Raw genomic sequence first — 23,387 nt, forward strand, 5'->3', positions numbered from 1 at the left:
TTACAGTCTTTGTTTTATTATTTTTCTCAGCGATCTTTGCTTCTTTTCCTAAGGGGGCTTTATGACTTGGAAAGCTGGTCACTTTGCACGGGGGAGCGTTCAACATGCACTCGGTTTACAAAGGTGCAGGTAACGTGAATGACACAAAACTACCATGTTTCTGAAGAACCCAGTGAGCTTCCCAACACTCATTTCCAGAAGTTAATTTTGCATTGTATGAAACAACAGTATGGGATAACTTCCGTTTTATGACCAGAAGGATTCTGTAGAAATTCTTATGGAAAGTAGTTTTTAAAAAATCTGCAATTTAAAAAAAAAAAAATCTGCTCCAGTGTTTTGTTTCGGATAAACTCTTAATAAAGAAATAGCGGTGCTTCCCAAGGTAACAGAGGGCAGAAAATAAACTGCAGATATCACGTTCAGAAGACTGGTCCCTCACGCAGCCTCGGCATTAGCCACCTGGTGGGTACAGCGCTTAGGCGGCTTGCTTTGGCTTGCAGTAAAACTTTGGTGATCAGCTGCGCATGGAAAAATATGCACATTGAACTGAAGCATTTGAGATGATGGTCAAAATCATCTTCCCTCGTATATCTTTGTTGGAAGCTGTTTGAGTAGAAGTAACTCCAGTCAGAAATCACAGCATATTCTAAATAGGAATCAAAATTGAGGCCAAGTACTGGCTGTAACATGCTTCCGCTAATGCCAGAAAACCCATGGAAAGATGAGAAGTGGGATTCCCCAACTGTGTTCCATTTCCCTGAAGGATTCATAAAATTTTGTTCGCTATAAGCCCGCTAGGACAAAAAACACAATAAAGTCGATATCTGTATTGCTACAGTTTAAATACCTATGCAGTCACACTTAAATTGGATTATTTCTGTTCCTACAGTGATGAACTGTAGCTGGTAGAGCCGTTACTGCTTCTGGTTAGCTAATGGAAGGGGAAGGTAGAGGAGACAGGGTGTGAGAATCAGCCTGAGAAAGCTAATGTGGCATGTGTCGTACGTGGGCTGTGAAGGACTCCCAGGTATCACGTACCTGACAGAGCTTGCCATTCACATAGGTGATTTTCTGTTTCCTCCTTTTCAAACCAAATCTGTGGCCCTTTTTTCAATAACCCCTTTGCTATTACACTATAAAATACCACCTGATAAACATGTCTTGGTAGAAACAGTGGCCACACACTGGTAGACAAAAGCACTGTGCAATCCTCAGTAGCCTCGCCCGTTAATTTCGACGGTGGAAGTTTTGCCGTCGATTTGCCAGGAAGCAGAAACAGGCCCATGCTTAGGTAGCATTACAGCCTCCCTGGACGCAGGAGCTGGCAAGGTGAATGCGCACACCAGCAGGGTGTTTGCACACGCACAGTTAAGGCTGTCTTGCACGTATCCCCCCGTGTGTGTTACCCCTGCGCAGCTTCGCAGGCCTAATTATTCCAGAATCGGAATGCTTCCTGCAAGCACAGTAGAGGGTGCTTAATGGAGCGAGGAGCAAGCAGCATACAAACAAAATCGTTCCTTATTTAATTTACAACTAGAAGGGATTATATGCGCAGGTTATTGAATGGCAAACGGTGATTTAAGGCTGCAAGCTGCAGACAAAGCCTGTTTTCTGGATTACGACAGAAACAAAGAGAATGTCAGCATATTAACTGGAGAACAGGGACCTTTTGTTAAAAGGAATGCCTGGGAATAAAAACAGTGGTCGTTTACAAAACATTAGTATCACATCCAGTTTCCCAGCCAAACTGAAAACATTAATCACATTCTTTTTTTGTGCTGCTTAATTAAGGAAAAAAAACAACCATAGATTTGTTTTAGCATAAGGCAACACTGAACTGAAATTCTTCGTGAAACATGTGGGAAAGAGTGGCCTCTTGGATTTCTTTTAATTAGAATTTCATTTACAAAGCACATAAAATATATTAAATATTTCAGTAGTGAAAATCACAGGTTTATAAACTGTTCTTCGTTATACAGGAGTAAAGGAAGGACAACGCAGTTTTATTATCACACCGGCTAGTATCAAACTGTGTGGATCTTCCAGGCATCATAATTAAATTCATAAACTGCAGCATGTGTATGATCAACACTAGGAATGCTTCTGGGAGGGACATTTTTCACAGTGAGGACAGTCACCACTGGAATAATCTCCCCAGGGAAGGGGTTGGCTCGGCCACGTTGGGCACCTTCAAGAGTCGGCTGGACAGGGTGCTGGGCCGTCTTGTCTAGACTGGGCTCTTCCCAGAAAGGTTGGGCTAGATGATCCCTGAGGTCCCTTCCAGCCTGGGATTCTGGGATTCTGGGATTCTGGGATTCTTGATCTATCCAATCTACTTCTTCCAAAGATGCTCTGGAATTTGAATGGTGATTTGTTGACAGTCTGGCCCACTAGAAACTGAAGAGAGGAAAGAGCAATTCCATAATCTTGCAATTATTTTGTACTTAGGTGTGAGAAAATGCTAAAGCAGCCTGCTATGAAAGTGTGTTTGTTGCTATGGGAATTTGAAGGGCGTGAGGAGACAATTGGCCTTCTCAGTCAATGGGCAGGTAATGAGCTGAGCTCTGCAGGGGAAACGCTTCAGTGCTGTGGAAGAATTCAGGACAGATGATGGACAGGCAGTCTATGGGAAAGGCAGATGAAAGCAGCATCTGAGAAGTGATTAATCCCCCTAGGTATGCAGTGCAGTCTAAGAGCCTTGAAGCTGGAGAGATTCACTGGCCAGAAATATTTTTCCACTACTGGAAGAATAAAGGCAGAAGTGGGAGAGGGTAATTCAAAACCAGAGCATCATAGAGGATGTCTGAGGGAAGACCGCTGGAGGGAAAACAAAGGCCTGTTTCATGCAGGATAATGACCAGGGTGGAACAGGCATTACATTTTGTCTTCAAATGTGTGAGACAGAGTTCTTAGATGATGATCATATAATTATTGAATAATTTACGTTGGAAGAGACAGGCAGAGGTGTGACTGTTCACTGAACTCCTGCTCAGGTTTTGGTCTGAAGCACAGCTCACAGTAAGGCCTGATGCATGCTCTGAAGAACCCAACCAAACTGAAAACGTTAATCATTTCCACATCTTTGTGATGGTTAACTGAGAAAAAAAATTAAACAAAACAACCCGAAACAAACAGTAGATGTGTTTCGGTCAGCATAAGGCAGCACTGAACTGAAACTCAAAAAGCTTTGTAGATTTGAGGTTCTTATGCCGTGCTGCTTAATTGTAGTCACTTTTGGAAGTAACTAGCAGAAGAACAAGGGAAAGTGTGATCACTATCATGAAACAAACACTTTGATGAGAAGTCCTATGGGCATTTATTTTAAGTTTGCATACAAAAAGGGGGCATGCCTGCGTTTCCTTCAGGCCTCATCCGAGACATTTCATTCAGCTCAGGTTATTCCAAACTGAGCACCTGTCACCAAACCAAATTTCAGCCCTACAGATTTATTTTCACAAGGCTTAAACCTTCCCAACAGTTCTGACGCGCCAAGAGAATGGGTTGAGCTACTTACGTACAGTGCAGCCCTTTGAGGGTAGGAATCACTTCTTGTCTAGGATGATGTTACCCTCCACATCTTTGATTAGAACTTGCCCAGTGGAGTACTTGGTTTCCTGTCTGCCGTTGCAGTACACAGTTTTTACAGTGCCATCTGGGTACTCCCGCCTCTTGAACTGCGCAGTGTGAACCTCCTTCTGGCCATTGCTGAATACCACTATTTTATCTCCATTCCTGGAAGACATAGCAATAAATGGGGTGATGAGAAGGCACTATCTGTTATTAACCTGTCTCACGGAGCTGTCTAATGTGGCACAATGGAAGTGGAAACTAATGTCAAACGACAACTTCCTCAGGTTATAATTCACCTCGGAATTTACACGGGACAGCTTTAGAGAGCTGATCTCACGGTAAGATTTCAACACAAAGGTACTTCAGTACATAGTATAATACCTAATGGATGGTGGGATCTGCATTGTACGTGACTTCATTCAGGGGTCTCAAGACGCTTTGCAAGCAGGAAATCTGTTTTACGACAGCATCCTCCTTAAACCCAGAAGCAGCATATGTAAGAAAATCCTGTTGTTATTGTTCCTCATGTTACAGGGAGGAATGGAGACATGATACATGAAATGCCTTGCCCAAGATCAGAAAGGGAGCCAAAAAGCTAGCAATAGAGCTCAGGAGTCCTCACCCTGAGTTCTTTAGCACCCACATTGTGGGTGCTTTCCCAGCAACTCTGGCCGGTGTAAAGTTACGTGGAACTAAATGAGGGATATTCCACAGCCACTTTGCCACTGATAAATGGTCGTCCATCATCCAAGGTGGAAGTGAACAATTTTCAGTGCCTCATTGCAGCAAAACCCTCGTTATCTTACACATCTTTTCAGCTTTCATCTGGAATTTTCCCAGCCGTGCAGAAGCCAGCCACAGTTTCAGATGGCAATATCACTGCACCTGCGCTCAATGCCCGCTTCCTGCCGTTAACATGAGACTTACTTTTCTACTTTTACCACTGTACCATCTGGGAAAAAAGTTTCCTTGAATCCGTCACTGTAGAAGCGTTTCACTGTGTGATCTGGGAACACAATTTCTTGTGTGCCGTCAGGATAATGTTTTTCTGTGGAAAAGAAGATGTTAAAAGTCTGTGTAGTATCCTTCCATGTTGCTTTACACAGAGCTAGATCCGATTTTTTTCAGACATTGTAGTGAAGATGGAAACGATATCCAGCTTACTGCTAAAGAAATTAAAGAATCAAATAATCAGATAATCAAAATTAGAAGAGATGCACTTATTATTTTTGCTTTGTAAGAGGAAACTGAGCAGTAAAGTGATGGAACATACTGGAAGTCAAATGCAAAGACAATGCAAATTAAGAAGAAAAAGCCTAGTCTGTTAGAGTCAAAACTAGATGACACTTTCATAATAGAAACCTTCCTGCACATGTAGTTCATATTTATGAGCTCTTGCATACCTATCTGATTATTAGGGAACTGCAGCAGCTCCAGGCCATCGGGATAAGTAGTGTGGGTTGTCTGGGCATCTGCATAATAATAAATCTGGAAGGACAGTGGAGTGTCTGCAGCACGTTCATAATATTTACATAAGCAGATTCAACCATAACAATTACGATTTAAAATAAACCATCCTAAAAAAAGTCATTTCAAGGTCATTTTCTGTATCTGCCATCCATAAAAATAGCTATGTTTGCATTTCTGTTCCTTCCTCTCATTCTCCCCCCTTCTCATGGCTGTGTCTGGATGTTGCTACCTTTGCCTCTGTAGCATACAAGACAACAGTGCACACATGAAAGTCATCTTCCCGTCTCTTTGCTTTGGATCCCACCCATGCACTATTAATTTAAAATAGTCCCACTTCTGCCGAGGCCTCATTTATTTCCACTCTAGCTCACATTACTATTAACTATTTATATTTACATAATGCCAAGAGGGAAGAACCCCCTGTGCTACCTACCCGTGCTTCAGACAGCTGCCCCAGCCCTTTGCCTTCTTTTAGCCTTCTTCAGTCTGCTTGGCCAACCACCCATTTGTTCCTTTGACTGTAACCTTCATCGCTTTCCCCTTTTGTCCTTGTAGATGAAGCAGTCTGACCACTCAGGGTTGTTAAACCCACCCCCTTCCTCAACAATTTCTCCCAGTATTGATAGACCAAGACAAATTATGGGACCTTGTTGGAAAATCACTTAATCATTTAATTTTCCTTAAAAAAAAAAAAAAAAAAAATTACACACCACTCTCTGATCTGGCGTGATCTTCTTTACATCTCCATTGAAAAAGGTAATCGTAGTCGTCCTTTTATCAGCACTGATCTCTTTTTTAGTACCGTTGCGGAAAGTGATGATTCGACGTCCATCAGTAAGCACCTCTTCTACCTTCAAACGCACAGATCACCCAACGTAAGTGAATGAAGGAAATGAATAACATTGCACTGCCTTGCAGTTAAACTGGAGCTTGAAGTAAGTCACGCTAGGCCTTTGTATTTCAAAAAATCTCTCTGCGCCACAGGTACATTATTTTTGCCTCATTTGTTTGTAAAAGAGACCAAAAGTCATTTTCTTTTGACAAAATGGCACTCATTTCTGGCACTCAGCGCACGTTCCCACCCCACCAACTTGCTTTTCTCTTAGGGGAGGTAAGGCACACAGCCCTGCGGCATTTGGGAAGCCATTCGGGTTTTTCCTCGACCAAATTCAGTGGGTCACTGTCTGTACTAGTTTCGTATATGCTGGTACATATCCCACACAAGTCACTCAAGAGACCCCAGTTCTGGATCATGTAAACCAAAATAGTTGAACTTGATGTATTAACACAGACTGCTGTCATCTTATTCCAAGTAATGTCAGCCCGTACGGACGGTCAGCACTACAGAATTGAATGTGGCTGCATGCAGAGATCTGCAAAATTGCTGAAGACTCCTTAACAGGGGGCAATACCGTAATCGGTGTGTTCTTCTGCAGGCAATGCAGTGGTCAAAGAAGACTTCATACCTAGCATACCCTCTGGTTAATCACTTTTCCTGGAATTACTACGGCAGCTAGTTCTGTTCAGTATACATCAAATCCCATAATATAATGAATTTGATGAAGTCCAAGGAAGGAGGCAACCAGAAGGTGCACTATAGCTTTGCCATATGGTTCCAGTTTTATCAGACTCTGCACAAAAAGGGAATACTTCCCAACAAATAAATAAATAAATAAATAAATAGAGAGGTGTGTATATATATATACACACAAACACTTGGGGGAAGAGAAATGTTGTATTTCCCAAACAGGCATTGTAATGATTACTGAGGGCAAGATTTTAGGTTTTTAGAAAAAGATTTTATTTAAAAATTACTAGTTAGTAACGGAAAGATGTTCTTACACCTACTTATGACAAAAGACATTGCTACAAGAAGCTCCACATAGTTTAAATGAGAGTTAATATTTTCTAAAGGCATCACTTCCCATTTTGACCTCTCTCTAGTTGTACAAGAAAGCCCAGCCCATCACTCAATTTTATGAATAAAATCCACTGGTAGAAATGTCAGAGTGAACTTTTTATGCAATTATTTTTCTTCTGAGGATCAAAACAACAGATATTGTATTTTCTACTTCTACAAGAAGTGGTAGAAGCTTTCACAAAGCCATCTCAGCATTAGCTATAGAAGAATTGGCATCTCAAACCAGTACTCCCTGAACAACTGTTATATTGCAAAAGCCATTTCCGTGACTGCTCGCTGGAAGGTATCATTAATCAACGCCTGCATTGGCAGCATGAGAAGAGAAGCCCAGAACTGAACAGACACAGAAACTGAATTACTCTCTTAACTTTATCTAGGCAAAACCTTACCCAGAACTGACAGCTGTAATTGGGCATAGATTACTCTCAGTCAATACCAAGGGAGTGTTTTAACAGGATGAGCCTGCTCGGAGTAGTGTAATTGAAGAGACATCTGGGACTGAGTCCAGAGCTGGCCCAGATGAGCAGCGACAGCGCTGGAAAGAGTGCTTGTCTATTAGCAGTGAAACTAGCTCCAGCTCACCAGGTCACCCTGCTGGCAACCTCTCCCGGCAGCAGTGCACCAAATTTCCGATGCATAGACTCATTTACAGAATCAGCCTTTCAAGGTCATTCCTGAGGCGCTGTGCAGGAAAGGCGACGTGGCCCCTCAGGAATGAATTATCCAGTTTGGTGGCAAGGAGTGCAGGCACACCACAGGAAGCGAGCAAGAATTGCCCGCTCATCCCCTCCTGGAAGACAGTGATTTCTGGAAAAGGGGCAAAACCAGCTGCCTGGGCCTCAGGACAAGGGGGAAGCTGGAAGCGATCTCGGGATGCAACTGGGGGATCGCTGGGGGTTTTGACAGGTGGCCTGAGCAAACTGGAGCGGCTGCAGCGAGCACAACTCTGCTGATGCTGCTCCAAGTGTGGCCAGCTAGGTGTAACAGACGACTTCTCCCACAGGTGGTGTCCAGCTGGCACAGCTCCCTGCCATCAGATTCACTTCCAAGGAAAGGAAAACATAGCCTTTAATCTCGCACTACAAAACACCGCCACTACCCCACTAGCACGTTTTCGTTTCTAACGGTAAGCATATCATTCCTCCCAGCCCACAGGTGAGGTAGCTGAAACAAAAAGGACCTGGTGAAAGTCATAGAGCAAATCCATGTAGGAGGCAAGGAAATAAATCGGTTGCTTGATTTGCAGCCCATCAGCTATAGGCATTTCCTACCATTCGTGGTGGGAGCTTTGCATTTCAGTTCTCCTTTAAGGAACAGACACTTAATTGGAGACATAATTGTCTCTGGCTGCTTGAAGCAGTGATTCCCATCTACACTGCAGTCCTATTGGTGATCTCTTCAAGTATGTTTGCATCCTATTTTATCTCACCTTTCCATCACGATACTCTATTTTTTTCTGTACCTCTTCCTCACTTTTTCTTCTTTCTTGATGTAACACGGATCTTCTAGATAATATTGATTTTGGAGGCTATATTATGAAAACATCACAGAGTTATATAAACAGAAATGGTTTTCTTACTTTTTCATTAATTTTAATCAACTGTGCAAAAAAGTATTTACTTTTACACATGCAGAGGAAAGCTGCCCTTCTTTCTGGTATTGCCTTGCATTTGTAATGAATGTTGATCTTTTAGTCATAACTCAAAATGTTGCACATTAACTCCAATTAACTTCAGTTTGCAAAGCAAAAGGTGGCATTGAGAAAGCCCAAAAATGGGAATGGTGAGGATAAGCAGGGGAACAAAGAACAGAACTATGTCCAAATATTGGGTTACTGATTTGCAAAGAAAGGTACCTGTATTAGCCAGATCCACTCTTCCAGAACAAACTACATGGCTCTCAGCTGTAGGTAACGCTAACTCTGTAACTAAGGGCTACTCAGGGTGTTACACATCCGATTTACCGTTACAGTGAGTGCTCCCTGCACCGTCTGGCAGCGTAAAGGAGCCTTAAGTTAATTGACATCTGGCGCGTAGCATCCAAAACAGTTGCTAACTAAAGTTAATTACAGTTTGAAGATGTGATGTATTTTGAATAGTGGGATCCAAAGGAACAGAGTACTGCTCCCCTCAGGGCAATGACATGCTCCAGTAAAAAGCTGTAAACACAGTGTTTGAGGTTGATAGATCCACCGGTAAAGCTCTGTGTCTGCTGCATAGTGTAGGAAATGGGAGATTTTCTTTTCCTTGGTGTGTTTTATTTCACTTCACAAATGGAAAGGAGACAGTTGCTGATCATATAAGAGCCAGAAATTGCTCAAACATTTGCTTCAGCATCCAGAAAAGCAGGAGAACTGTCTGTGGGTACTTTGTTGTCGTATGTAGTTATGCTACTTCTCCTGTGTGTGGTCACAAAAGCTACTTTATTCTGAGGTTTTAGTGATTTTTCTGTCTTTTTAAGATTAGAGTCTCTTCTTCCTGAGCCAAAATTAAAATGTTAAGTAGCAACACAAATCTAGTAATGTCCAACTGCTGTGCAGGAATATCTTGATAAAGAAATCTACTGTGCTCTTTGTAAGCCATTGCAATATTGTTTTAAAGGGTGTATTTACCATGAGTAGAGGCAGGAATAGAAAGCCAGGAGAGTACTGATCCCAGCTAACTGGGAGTTAGCATGCTGTATGTGAAAACGAAGATCACAGATAGAGTGAATTATTTTATAGAGTTACATGGTGAAATACCTCTGATTCTTCATTGCTGCTGCAGAGTGCGAAGCTGCAAGTGTTGTTGCTGTGGTTATGTGAGAGGGGCATGTCTTCTGAGCTATCCGAAATGGGCAAAGACCTGCCTGTGAGAAAAAGCAAAGTAAAAGGGGTCATTGAAAGCATATGAAAATTGCTGAATCACACGTTTCTGTACCTCTCTCAGAAGGTTTTTAAAGATGCTAGCTCTGAGATTCTTGTACCTTGCTTCTTATACTGATGATGTTTGCTAACAGCTTGCCCATCCTCCCTAAGGTGCTTTGTCCTGGACCAGAGAAAAGTGCAGACCACATCCGTTCTCCACCTTCTGGGCTTCCAGGACAGCAAACTCAATGGGTAAATTGCAGGCAATAGCACAGTCTGTTCTCCCTCTCTTGTAAATGATAAATTTTATAATTCTTCTAAGAATCATAGGAGAGTTTTAGTGACAACACATTGCCTGTGAGCCAAGAGCTGGGGACCAGTGTTTCCAAGTCATTGCAGACCACCCTAAGCAGGCAGAAAGTTCCCACAAAACTTACCTTTTACATAAGAAGATGACTTAGGCTCCTTAAAACCACTCAGGTGCAAGACAGCTCCAGGTGATTTCCTATCATCTGTTCTCCTCCCAGTAGGAGAGGATTGATGTACAACCTGAAGCAAAATGGAGAGGCCCTGACATACAGACATGCTTTACTATAACATGGGAGCTATCAGCGGCGTGGCTGGAATGCTCTTCCCCTTCCTAGGCGTTTAGCTGCCTCTGCGCACGCCCAACTCACTGATATGGTGCAGGTGCCTAATCATGGTTCAGACTGTTGTGAAGAGACATGTGGGTGAAAGAACTGGAAGAAGCCTGAGACAGTCCCCCCTGCCTCGTTTTCTTGGGAGCTGCATTTCAGCTGTGGCTCTCGCCTGGTCCTTGTTGGGTTGCATCGCAGCCGTGCCTGTGCCTGGCCTTGCACCTCGTTGATCCAAACCCCAGCCCTGACCCACGGACTGAATCCCGGTGTAACCCCAGACCCATCACTATGGGCTTCGGTGATTGGGATTGCAGCCTGACCATGACTCCTATCCCCAGCCTGCCCTTCTCTCCTGCTGGGCCCCCTGGGGAGCCCCCAGTGCTCCCAGCCCCTGGACCCCAGGAAGCCACTAGCCTGTGGGATTCTTGGTGCATATGATCACCTCTGAACTTCTTCTGAGGGTGGGGGGGCAAGTTTCAAATCGTTCTCCCATGTCTGGCCTGCAGATGCCCAAATGGCTCCATGTACGAATGGTCTCTAAGATAATTTCTGGCAAAAACCCTGCCGTACCAGGGAAAGAAGACCAAGCAGCAGCTATGTGGGGATCATGATCCCGATCCAACTTCTGAACAACACTGCAAAAAGAAAATAAAGGCAGTCTAAATAGACCTTGTTACTGGCTTACTTTTTCTGGTGCAAAAGGTGTCAGTCTTCCCTGGTGAGGTGTTCTCCTGTCAGTCGGTGTTGTGCTTCTGCCAAGGGAGCAGTTGGGTGGTTTCTTTTCTTCATGTTCCTTTGACACTGACCTCAATGGATCAGCCCTTTGCACAGAGCTTTTTGCTGCCTAAAAGGTTTTAATACATTCGTATTAAGTTGATATAAACATCTTCAAATAGCATTAAAAATCCTTCTATAACAGGTGCGTCATTAGTGTTTAAAACTTTAAAGAAAATATTTATTTTTGTAGGTGGGCATACACACACATGCAAACACACACACATATTTTATACATAATTCTCTGCTTGGGGTCTTATTTTGCTTGCCACATTTCTCTCTACGTGGACAACGATGCAAGTCAAGGGCATTCGTAGGCACACAATGCGAGGCCAACAGCTGGTCTCAGGCTCTTATCCCTCAGGCCAACCACCCTGCCAGCAACAGGAAAGATATCCCTCCCTGGGATACCACAGCTGGGCTGACCCCAGTAAAATAGATTGTGTGACAGTTCATTTTTACTTGCCAGATGTCCACCCTTTTTACATTTCACCCTCATACCTCTCCGTCCGTCGAGGCTGACACATGCCTTGTAGGACCCTAAGACAGATGTAAGCCACAGAAGGGAAATGAGATGTGAGTAGTTTCAAACAAACTATAGCAGCTATTTTGACTGGAAAGATCACAGTTGCACAAAAAGACTTCCACAATTTTTCTTGGAGACCTTAGATCAAAGCACAGAAGCAACATACAATATTCCTGCATGACCACCATGAGATACATGGGATTTGCGGGATTTACACAATGACTCCCAGGGGTTGGCAGCTGCAAGGAAACATTGCGGGGGTATGGCAGGAAGACTGAGGTTGCACTCTTGCCTAGCCAAAACTTTGAAGGTACTGAACCTAATGTAGAGATCACAGAATCCCAGGCTGGAAGGGACCTCAGGGATCATCTAGGCCAACCTTTCTAGGAAGAGCACAGTCCAGACAAGACAACCCAGCACCCTGTCCAGCCGACTCTTGAAGGTGCCCAACGTGGCCGAGCCAACCCCTTCCCTGGGGAGATTATTCCAGTGGTGACTGTCCTCACTGTGAAAAATGTCCCTCATGTCCAATGGTACCAGGCACTCTGATTTCAAAACGTCTCGCACACTGGAGGGTGGCTGCTTGGGAAGGTGGGTGTAAGCAGTCCACGCAAAGAATATATTTGCGGTCAGCTCATTTGGCCAAGTCCATGAGCTGTTGCTCAAGGGACGTGGGACTAGCAAAGCACAAACATGGGAAGGCTGCACAATTCCTTCTCTGACAACAGTCACTATGGCTATGTTTTGACAGCTGTAAAATTGCCTCCATTTGATCAATGAAACTTGGGGGATCTGTTGTTGTTGTGGACAGTAATATCTTATTTATATTAGTAAATGACATTACAAATTAATGGATGTGCTTACAAGGAAGGAGCCAAGAAAGAAACCCTATTGCAACACCAGAAAGTTGTAGCATTTTAAAAGGCTAAATCTTTTCCTCCAATCATAAAATAGTTCTGAGCAGGAGGTAGGCAATGGATCTGCTCTTGCAGACAAGGACACTAAAAGGTACAGAAACTAATAGAATTCATTGTTGAAGGAATGTCATTTCTATTTTAAATTTGGAGATGTTTTCTGCAGGCAGATTCTGTGAATATGCCTGAGCTCTCCAAATATAATCATGATTTCAAATAGAAGTGAGTAGGCAACCTGTGAAAATATGCCTGGGACTTCAGCTTGAGACAAGTGGTATAATACTGAAGACCTTTAAAACTATTTTTGATCAAGAGATATTATCTCAGGAATTGCAGACTGATAGGAAGAAATTGCTCCTAAGCCATCATTTTATTGCTAAAGATCTCAAGACCGAAACTACCAAGTGATTTAAGAGAACTGGAAAAGCCATTGGTGCAATTTCACAGCAGCTCAAGCCAATCTCAGCCCAGATTGCTGGAGTCCCGCTCCTCTTCCTCTGTCCCCGGCCACATGTTTCCAGCCCCTCCTTTACATGGCACCAGCAACCACAGAGGGAGATTGACCTGGATCAATGAGTAGAATCAGGCAAAAATGAACTGCTTTTTTCCTGCCAGGTTAGTTCTGAGCCAGCTCACCATCACCAGGAAGCGCCACCAGGGCCACAGCAGCTCAAATATTCCTCAGCTTCAGCCAGGCACCAACGTATAGCAGCATTTTTTTTTCGCTGTGATGTATTATAGAAAGAGCATTGCAATTAAAGCTTTTAAAGGACTGCCTACATAGGACTTCTAAATAGAAAATACTTCATGGCAGAAGTTTTAACACAGGGCTGCCTAGAAAGACTGTTTTAGAAAAGGAGGCCTCATGACCTGCCTAAAAGCCGCCTTTGAAAGGATGTCCAGAAGTCAACATTTACTGATGCAATGCAATGGGTGATGCCTTAACCAAGGGACACAGGCCTGTATAGGCCTTAAATTAGGATAAGAAGAGGCACACGTTCATTCTTTTTAACTTAAAGAACTAATGAGGTCATGAAGTAGGATGTATTGGACTGCAAAAGTGAAGGAGCAAGGTGAAGCCAGAGAGAAAGAAGAGGTGTTTCCATGAATGTGGTGAGGTTTGTTCACTATGTATCTAACGAACAACAATCCAGCTGAGGGAGCCTCCGTGCGGAGCGGTGTTAGTAAAGGTACTCCAGCTTGCAGCATATACCATTGTAAAAGCTGCTGATTTCATTTTTTTTATACATCACATAGATTATACATTTTACAATTATACACTAGCATACCTAATTTTAAGGCAATAATGTCAGAGGAATCAAGACAAGCCTAGTGAATTACTTGTGGTCTCTGTTTTCGTACAGATACGGATGTTATTCTAAGAGATTGTTTCACAAATCATAGCAATCACTGTATCCCAGGCAACCACTGCAATTTAGCTCTACACTTTTTTAGAGACCCAAGTACTCAGATTTGGGTTAATTACACATGATGGGGTTCTTGATAAAGATTCTCTCAATTCCATCACTTTCATATACAGAGTCATCAAATTAAGGTAGATCGTTTCCCATCTTTACTGAAAACAGAACAAAAATTAATCAGCTGATTAACTGGTGACAACAAGAGAGATGGAGTTTAGTTATGAAGTAGGGCTTCATAACTAAAAGAATAGATAAGCAGCAGAAGATGCCAGCTCATTTTGGATCTTTCTCATGGGAGCCAGCAAGGCAGAGATTGAATAACTGTCAGTGACGCTGACCTGCTCTTGGCAAAAGGAGGAACCAGGTGACCTCTCAAGGTTCCTCCAGTCCTACAGATCTTTGCTGTCAGGCAGGCAGTGGATAGCAGGAGGAGGTGTTGTCACTCAGGGCCCACACAGACCAGAGAAACTTTAAAAATATGATGTTCTCCTTGATCCTCATGCTCAACAGTAATCCTTTAAATGTTCTAATGAGTTTTTCCTCCCAGATGTTAACGCCTACTGTTCTTCATCATTCTGATACAAATCAAATTGTTCTGGAAATTGGTCATTTGTCAATTCCCATAAATAAGTACCCCTTATAACCTCCAAATACCACAGTTTGTGTCACGTATAATTTGCATTCCTACTAAAAGTTCAAAAAGCTGAGAAAAAGCAACAAATACTCATGGATAAAGCAGTGAAAATTCAAATGCTACAGAAGTCTGCCTACATGTTCCCAGAACTCATACTTTCCTGCTTCAGCGTTAGTAAATGGTCAGGAAGAACATTCATAGACGAGGAAATAACATGCTTCAAGGTCGTCAAAATCCCTTGCAAGATTAAGACAGCAGGATCCATCTAACAAGATTGGAAGTAAACACATTTGACCTTGGTTGAAACTTTTCCAACAAAGCCATGACGAAACGTTATCAGTATACCTTTCGGCAGAACACTCCCCCCCCTGCAAACGAATGTGTCTTTTTCTTGTAGAAATCACTAACATCTATCCACAGTTGTACGTCTGGCAGGAAACTGGCAACTCGTTCCTGCCAAATGTGTAAGGTGTTGCGTTCAGAAATCAGCTCGTTTGGAGAGAATTCATATCAATGAATATCAGTAATTAGTAAGTATTAACCATTTTGGCCAATCTGTACATCTTTCAGGCATATTCTCAAAGAATCACTAACGATATGCAGTTAATATGGACATTTATCTTGTCTCACTAAAGCACAGCTTGAAGTAGCAACTTCCTCACCAACTGGGTCGTGTTACAGTACAAACAGAAATCATCATTAGTGGAAGCGTAGGCAACCAGAATATGTCTTTTCCAGAGATGCAGAACATCTCTCGAACGTGGGTTTTTTTCATAAAATCACATCTTCCAAAACTCTGTGGTTTTAACCTGTACTGATCATTATTCAGACTTGCTCCGCAATTGTTTTTGTACATATCCTCAAAACCTAATAGCTTTGTCAGATGCTAAGTGTTGTTTTGCCTTCTTGATCACAGCTGGCGAAACTCACCAGTCCTAGCTAACTTTAATTTAAATAGCTTATACAGGTGCACGCATGTCCCTGCAGCGTGCACCTCTGCTTTGGTTACTCGAGGTTACCCTATTCCCTTTGATGTCTTCCCATGCACAGATTCTCAATTCTGGACAGAAACAGCATGAAAGCTTGCTTTATCTATATCCAAAATTTAGAATTGTCCAGATTCACAGAATCTTTTAGGGAAAGCATTCACCTGCTAGCAAGAGGGCTCAAATACAAAGGAAACACAAGCGAGTCACCATTTTCAGATCTATTGCTACAGCACAGGTTTGGGGCTTCTGTTTAACATTCCATTTACCTGAGCCTTCAATTCTAGATTCAGATAATTGGCAGCCACTCTGTTCACTGCAAGGCCTTCTTCTGCCATCAGATCAGGTACAGAATATGTGTCTCTGTCAAGGATTTCAGAGTTCACGCAGGACATCTGGGCACAAGGCCCACCAGTCTAACTCACGCTCATACTGGATTCCGGTTGGATTGGATCCAATGCTGGCTGGATGGTGAAAGCTCAGATAATGGTGAGCCCAAAAGTCTGCTGTCCTCAGCTTCCCCCTTCTCAGAACTGTTGGCTGAAGCCACGATTTTTTTTGCGCATGGCTGCATGCCACAGGAAGAAAATGAACTCAATGGGTGTCAGGGATTATCTATGTAGAATAAATGTTTCTGTTTTTTCCTCATTTTGCAAGAGTGCTCGAGCTGTTCAGATGAAACAAGTTATTTCATACCTTGAAAATTTCCAGGCTAAGCTACCAAAATAGCTTTTTGACTTTACTGGCCACATTAACTCCAGATAGTGTATCCCACATTACTTGCCTGGCTTGTAATTCTGTCCACCACAGCACAGAGGAATGGAGAGATCCCAGCTGTGGAAGGGACTGGGGACATCCAACATCAGTATAGAATAAATTAAAAAATTTCCTGCAGTTAAACCCTCCACCGTCTGACTTATAAACATCACATATTGCTTTGAAATATAGCCAGTCTTGAAGGCAGGCACATAATATCTGCCTCCTCTTTGAAGCTACTATTTCACACAGGAGTGATTCTGCTCCTTTAAGCATATACAGTTTAGAGTCGTACTTATCATTATCTCTTTTCGTATATGGGACCATGCAGGATTCGCTAAAGCCACTGTCCAGTGACTTTCAAGCCACACACTGCCATGATCACTGGAGTGGAATAGTTGCCTCCTTTCTCTTCTGACATGTTTTACATTGTATTTCAGTCTCTAAAGAGGCAGAGAGAGCATGTGTTGGCTGATGGGAGCTATGTTTTGCTTTAGCCAGTGGAGTCAGGAGATTAGTTTCCAGTAGATAGGAGTATCAGAGAGACTCATCACTTGAACAAAGCAGTTTTCAGCTAAATCCGAGGAAAAGGAAGGAAGGGGATTTGTAATAATCAAGATGCTCATAATAAGAAGCAAGGAGTAGAAAGCCAAGAGAGAGAATAGCACAACGAGGTGTTTAGATATCTGTGTATTCTAAACAGTGAGATGTGTAAGAAACGTGCTAAGCTGGCCGTGGAGGAGCAGTCACAGAGATACCAGTCAGAAAAAAGCATCTTACTTGACATACCGAGTTAATTCGCCACAGCTTGTAAAAAGCTAAGTGGTTTTCCCTCTGACTTTATCAGGCAGAAGGCCACTAGTGCTTATTGGCAAGTAAGGACTCAAATGGCAAAATGCTGGATTTATGGTTTGCTGGAGCAAGGTATAGAGTTTCCCTGTAAAACCATTCTGTGAAGTAGCAGGTACAACGAATTCGGAGCATATCTGTGAACAGCAGGCAATTCAGTTAGGTCTGGAAAAGGAAAAAATGTTTTGTCTCCTGCTACTGCAAAACCTGAAGACGAACTACGAGCAAAGTTACGCTGAATCACAGCACAAGCCCACTGCAAGAAAACATGACCGTGCTTATACAGAGACTTTCATTTGCACAGAGTTTGATTCCAAAGAACATTCTCTTACATAAATATTTGAAACTGTGGAAAAGTGTCTACTGGGAATAGGAATGCATACTTTGCTCTTCACATCTGTGGTTCTGTGATCGCTGAAGAAGTGGTTCTGCAAAGATGGCTTTGACCCCACATGAGAGATGCTGTGGGTCTTGTGATTATCTCGCCGTGATCTTTCTTCTGGTTTGGATGAAGATGTTGTCTCTCGCAGAATAGCTTCTGCAACCTAATGGAGAATTTGTTATAAATATATCTTTTTAAGTTCAAGTCACAGCTAGTAGAATCAAACAACCTGCAAAGCCATCTGGTTTTCTGTTGTAATAAAAATGATGATATTTAAATGCAATGAATGGAATTCCACATCGTGTCCTGGTAGGGGCTGAAACTCCCCGGTATCAGACACAAAAATCTTTGTAATGGCATCCTAGCATCTTCATATACAGCATCCTAATATCACTCTCACACAACAAAAGTCTTCAGTGGCTTGAGCAGTAGCTCTACATCACCAAATGTCCCAATGCAGTAGGAATAACACAGAAATCTGGCGTACAACAGAAGTCAATTAGCTCTTTCTTATCCTTGCTTTTACTGGAATTTTTATATCTTTTCATTCTGTGCATGTGATTCTAATCTTTTTTTCTGACCTTTACAATCTATAAAGGATGAGTCGCATGAACAGGTAGGTTTGGGAAAATTAAAAATAAAGTGAAATGTAACTTGAAATGACATTTTCAATGGAGCTTAATACTGTTAGGTGAAAAACCTCATTAACGAGTACATTAAAATCGAATAAAAAGAGAGACCAAAACTTCTTCACTCCATAAAGCAAAGGACAGGTTAATTGGTGGTTCTAACACCTTTTAAAGACACATTACTAGAAATTAGACTTGCAAATTAGCTAAATACTTTGGAGTAAATGGCTCGATTTTATTTTCTCGTAGGTTCAGCCACTCTGTGGAAGGGTAGGATTCATCTCACCCGACCACACCATCTAGAAGATAATCGTCTGTTCTAGTTGCCTTGATGCACGTAGGATGGAATTGATCCCCTTTAAAGGCACATATTTTTCTCCCCTGAATACACAGGGAGATGAAATGACCCACTCAAACCAGATTTCAGTCTTTTGAATTCTAGTCTGAACAATTTAATTTCACCAAGACTTACCATCTCCTGTGTAAGAAGTGGGTAACAGCATTTTTCTCCCTTCCTTTAACTCCCTTAAATGAAGTTACTCGGTTAAACAGTAAGGTAGCAAGTAACCCTACAAGTTTATTAAACAAATGGGATACTGAATGAGAACGGGCAATAGAATCTTTTAACCTATGGTTAAAACTCTTTGACTTCAGGAGATCACCAGAAACATTTACGCCAGACAGCTGTATTTCCTACCCTGGTTGTCCTTCCTGCTCCACCCCAGTGTAACTGCCATTCAGGAGTCCAACTTGTGCCTTTGTAAGGCAGGCCACTGATAGTGTTTTCTTCCCAGAAAGTTTCCAGCACAAAATAAGAACTGAAATGAGATTTAATAAAAGGTCCCACTGTATCTATTGCCAGAAACCAGCCTGCATCTGGCTGAGGAGCTGTTTTATTAAAGAGGTAAATGGCATTATATACGAAAATACTAGAATTCATTTCAGGAGACTTTAGTTGTCTAATTTAGGCACTGAATGTAAACTAGTTATCTAGACACCCTCCCTAGGTGTTGGAGGGAGGCATCTGCCCTGGTATAAGTGTCTAAGACAGGTTAGCTGAATCACCTTGTAGAGGTACCCACCTCATGGATAACTAAGGCTAAGTGGAAGAGAATCACACAAAGAGCATATTTTAACATTCCCCCCTTCGGGCTAAGCATGGCAGGATGGAGGAACAGTATTCACACATGCCGACTCCAAAGACAAACTACACCTGATTTTTTCAGACACTATTAAATAGATAATATCTTCCAGTACCGGGGTCTCTGATTTTCCGTCCATGAAATTCACAGCTTCTGGGTTTTTTTCTGCTTTCCATCTCTGATGTTCTGAAACTCTGAGCTCATCTCGAAGCTCCATGTTCTGCCTGGTCAGCATCTCAACCTGGTCTCTCAGCTTGCTGTAGGCAACATGCCAGCAGGACTCATTTCTCTTGAACTCCTTCTGCAGTCCCGCAATCTGCTGTTTTAATATCTACCAGTAGAAAAAGAAGTGTGCCGTGACATTGCCTGCTCTGGACTAGGCATGCCCACCTCATACACCCAGAAGGCAGCATGGAGTCTTTTATTCTACTTAAAGGTCTACAGTATAAATGTCTGCAATATAAAAAGAACACATTTGACATGGATTATTTAAAAAAAAAAAACAAACAACAAACCGACCAAACAAAAACCCCACTATCCTGCAAACCTGCTATTTTTAAAACAAAGCAATTGTTACAAAGTGAGCAGAGAGAAGTCCTTGCTGTGTGAAGGAAAATCAGGAAATGCAAACTAATCATGCAAACAAACATTAAATGTGGATGTTTTTAAAAAAAAGGCAAGGATACAAGGTGTGTTTTAATGGCAAAAATGTCAGTTCATCAGATCTTTACACAGCGGCAAGGGCACGTGATTAGTTAAACGGTCCTTACAAATATCAGGGGATCACAAAGACAGTTTTCAACAGAGTTCAGGAAAATGAAAGTAGAGAAATTTGGTGCATTTTGGAGAGAACTTTTCCATATACGTGCGTCTCCATTATTTCTCCCTGACTCCTCCTCCTTCCCTCACCTGTGCTGATGCCAACGCTCAGTCCTTTTCCCTCAGAGCGCTCATGCTGGGTACTGCAAATGCAGCGTTGGTGGACTTAAGCTAGAAATGTGCGGTTTGCTCTGCAGTCAATCCATCGTCACATGCAACCCTTTCCTACTTTCCCTTCACTTGTGTATCTGCCCACTCGTGTCCTTATCACCATCCTTTCTTTGCTGTGAGCTGCCTAGTCAGAATTTGGCACATCCATTGGCCATTTTCAAGAAGAAGCAGGCTTCTGAACTTGGGAATCACACAGATAACTGCCCCAAAAAGTGTTTTCTAATTGTTTTGTGGAAAACTAACTTTTTGAACCTGCACTTATTATGTTATCAGGTGGGAACAAAAGATTAAAACAATTGTATAAAACTTCATCTGTATGGCTAGACCTAGCCAGGAAACACAACTATTTCCTGGCAGAAATTCTAACAATTCTTTTTTTAAATTCCAGGTGGAAATAAAGCAGATGTTAAAAAATATTTTGTAGAGGGGATATTTAAAATATTTTTACTCAAAATACTAAAATAACCTCACTGAAACAGTTAATAATTTCCTGTTGTAAATGTTACCTCTAGAGAAATATGAATCATGAGCAGAGAAAACATTCACTATGTGTATGGTACAAAAACATGTTTTCAAGAATGTACAAATGAAAAATAAAGCAAGAATAGGGAGTTTGAACAAAGTACTTACTATCTTGCCGGTTTCATTTGCTCTGAAACTTTTCTGGTCAAGAAAATCATTGAAATTGTCAGTTTGCTGTCAAACCTATCAGTTTGGTTTAGACTTCCTTTTGCAGCAGAACATTTCTGAGCATTACCATTGCCTACTCTTTTATCCTATAAAAACATAGCTTTTAGCTGCCCCCCTCTTTATCTCTTTGTCACTCTCTTTATCACTGTCTCACATGGCTCACCATGTTTTTCTTCTCTTTATCAGTGACTCTTCTAGAAAATTACTTAGTCATATTAAATCCAGCTATTTTTAATGGGGATAATAGCCACAGATATTCAGAGATTACTTTATCATTAAGGAGGCTGAAATGGGGGATTAAAACAGATAGAGTCCCCTAAAGGAACTTAGAAGAAACTACCATAAATGTCTCAGGGATGTTATTAGGCTGGTTAGGTTGTTAGATACACAGCTAGATATCATCAAAATACATCAAAGCCAAAGGTCAGAACAGTTTAAAGAAAAAAATCAACAAACTCCCAGCTTAGGGATGAGAATAGAGAATCATCGATGGCAAATAACTGGCCAACTGGCACAATGGCTTTTTATATCAAAAAGATGTAAAGCCCACTATGGCAGGGCCTGGAAATCTTCCAAAAGCCAGCTCAGATCTGGGAAAACCAGCACAAGGAAGTACAAGGAACATGGGACCCTCCCAACCTTCCTTACAAAATAGAAGGCACAACCAATTTTTTTCATATATAAAGAAGGTGGGTTGTACATTTAAAACACAAACTAAAGCAATGTCCTATTGACATGAACAATCTTCACTGTACACACAGCTGTCCTCAAGAAGTAGCATGAATAATTGTCTGTCTGTGGCAAACAGAAGGATTTGGGTACTACCATAAGATGCCTGCATGGAAGGATAGTAACTGCTGGGAACTGTGTATTTATTCTACCGAAGACAGCTTACTTGTATTTCTTCTGAGTTCACATTTTCTCCAGTGACGCTAGCTGCTCCTTTGAACTTGCTACGGGCAATTTTTCCTTTCTGCCGTGGGTGAATTTGGTCTGTATTGTAGTCCAAAGGGTGAGAAAGCTCTTGGCTCCTGACAGTCTTGAGCTGGTCCATTCGCCTTCTGTTCAGAAGGTAAACAAAGAGTATGAAATTGGCATCAAGACTGTAACAAAGGACTGTCTTTAGATGTGCCTTTATTGGGCATGATTTTTGGAGGTCTTGGACATGTCCCACATATGCTGATACAGATGGGAGAGGCAGCAAGTCATCAGCACTTGTGAAGATTGAGGGCCTTCCTCACTGGAACACTGTCATGCATGCGTTCAGCTGTATAATTTATTCTATTGAGCAGATGGAACAATTCTCATTGAAATTTTCTGACAATGTAATGACCATTAATTTAGAGGCTTTAAAACAGATTTTCTGTTCAGAGAGATAGCTAAATTAGGGCAGACCGCAGAAGGCACAGTTTGTTCCCTGGCATTGCACCTATGAAGTGCTTCATCATGCAAAGCTGGGGGCTGAGCTGTATTTCCAGCAACCCAGTCATTTCTAGAGGTGAGAACAGCCATGGACCTGAATGAAAAGGGATAAAGTACTTTACTTTCCATAGGTAAATGTACTCCAAGGGTTAAATATGGGAGCTCAGCACCCAAAAGAGATTTTGCCTTTGAAGTCTATGTCTCAAGGCGTGAGTGGTCTGGAAGTGCATTTAAAAACTCAGCAAGAGGGGAAGAGTATAAATCTTCACATATCCTCAAACAGAGTATATTTGTATGACTATGATCCAGCTGCTTAGTTCATTTTTAATATGATATTAAATTATTTGTTAGCTTCCTGCTTCAGCTCACTTCATGACCTACAGCAACCATCTGGCCATTGCTATTACTCAAAAAGCAACAAAAGCTACGGGAGGCAGCCATTACCTCATGTTTTCCTCTCCGTAATGGAGTTTAGCACTTCAGCAACAAAATATGAAAGTTCTCAAAGACAGTGAGAGATAAACAAGCTCCCCATATCCTGCTGCTCTTTAAAATTAATTACCTAATTTTTTTTCATTGTTGTTGTTTTCTATCCTAAATAAGCCTATCTAATATTCTGGTTAAAGGCATGCTAAAAAAAGGCTCATCAATAGTCAACATAAGTATTAATTCTCCTCACATTAATAACTCTCCTCAGCTGATATCAACCTCTTCGGAACTGCGCAAGAGTTACATCTGTACAAAGAAACTAATCGGAGCTGGAGCATGACGCCCAGCATGCTGTTGCCCAGAGTGCCATATTGCGTGCATGAGCTCTGGTCTTGGCAT

At 42.0% G+C, this 23,387-nt stretch overlaps 1 protein-coding gene across 1 annotated transcript in view; it reads right to left on the reverse strand.

The window, feature by feature from the left end:
- Window positions 1-3,468: 3,468 nt before the first annotated feature.
- The window catches only part of LOC142055835 (uncharacterized), a 35,428-nt gene continuing 15,509 nt past the window's right edge, over window positions 3,469-23,387 (reverse strand). Inside the window, 13 exon segments of the mRNA XM_075089897.1 lie at window positions 3,469-3,732; window positions 4,498-4,618; window positions 4,974-5,058; window positions 5,751-5,891; window positions 8,391-8,489; window positions 9,284-9,426; window positions 9,429-9,438; window positions 9,702-9,808; window positions 10,244-10,355; window positions 11,130-11,288; window positions 17,688-17,849; window positions 19,573-19,788; window positions 22,033-22,198. Coding sequence (XP_074945998.1) covers window positions 3,543-3,732; window positions 4,498-4,618; window positions 4,974-5,058; window positions 5,751-5,891; window positions 8,391-8,489; window positions 9,284-9,426; window positions 9,429-9,438; window positions 9,702-9,808; window positions 10,244-10,355; window positions 11,130-11,288; window positions 17,688-17,849; window positions 19,573-19,788; window positions 22,033-22,198 — 1,711 coding nt within the window. The 3' untranslated portion in view covers window positions 3,469-3,542.

Source organism: Phalacrocorax aristotelis, chromosome 3 (genome assembly GCF_949628215.1).
Source record: "Phalacrocorax aristotelis chromosome 3, bGulAri2.1, whole genome shotgun sequence".
Taxonomy (NCBI): domain Eukaryota; kingdom Metazoa; phylum Chordata; class Aves; order Suliformes; family Phalacrocoracidae; genus Phalacrocorax; species Phalacrocorax aristotelis.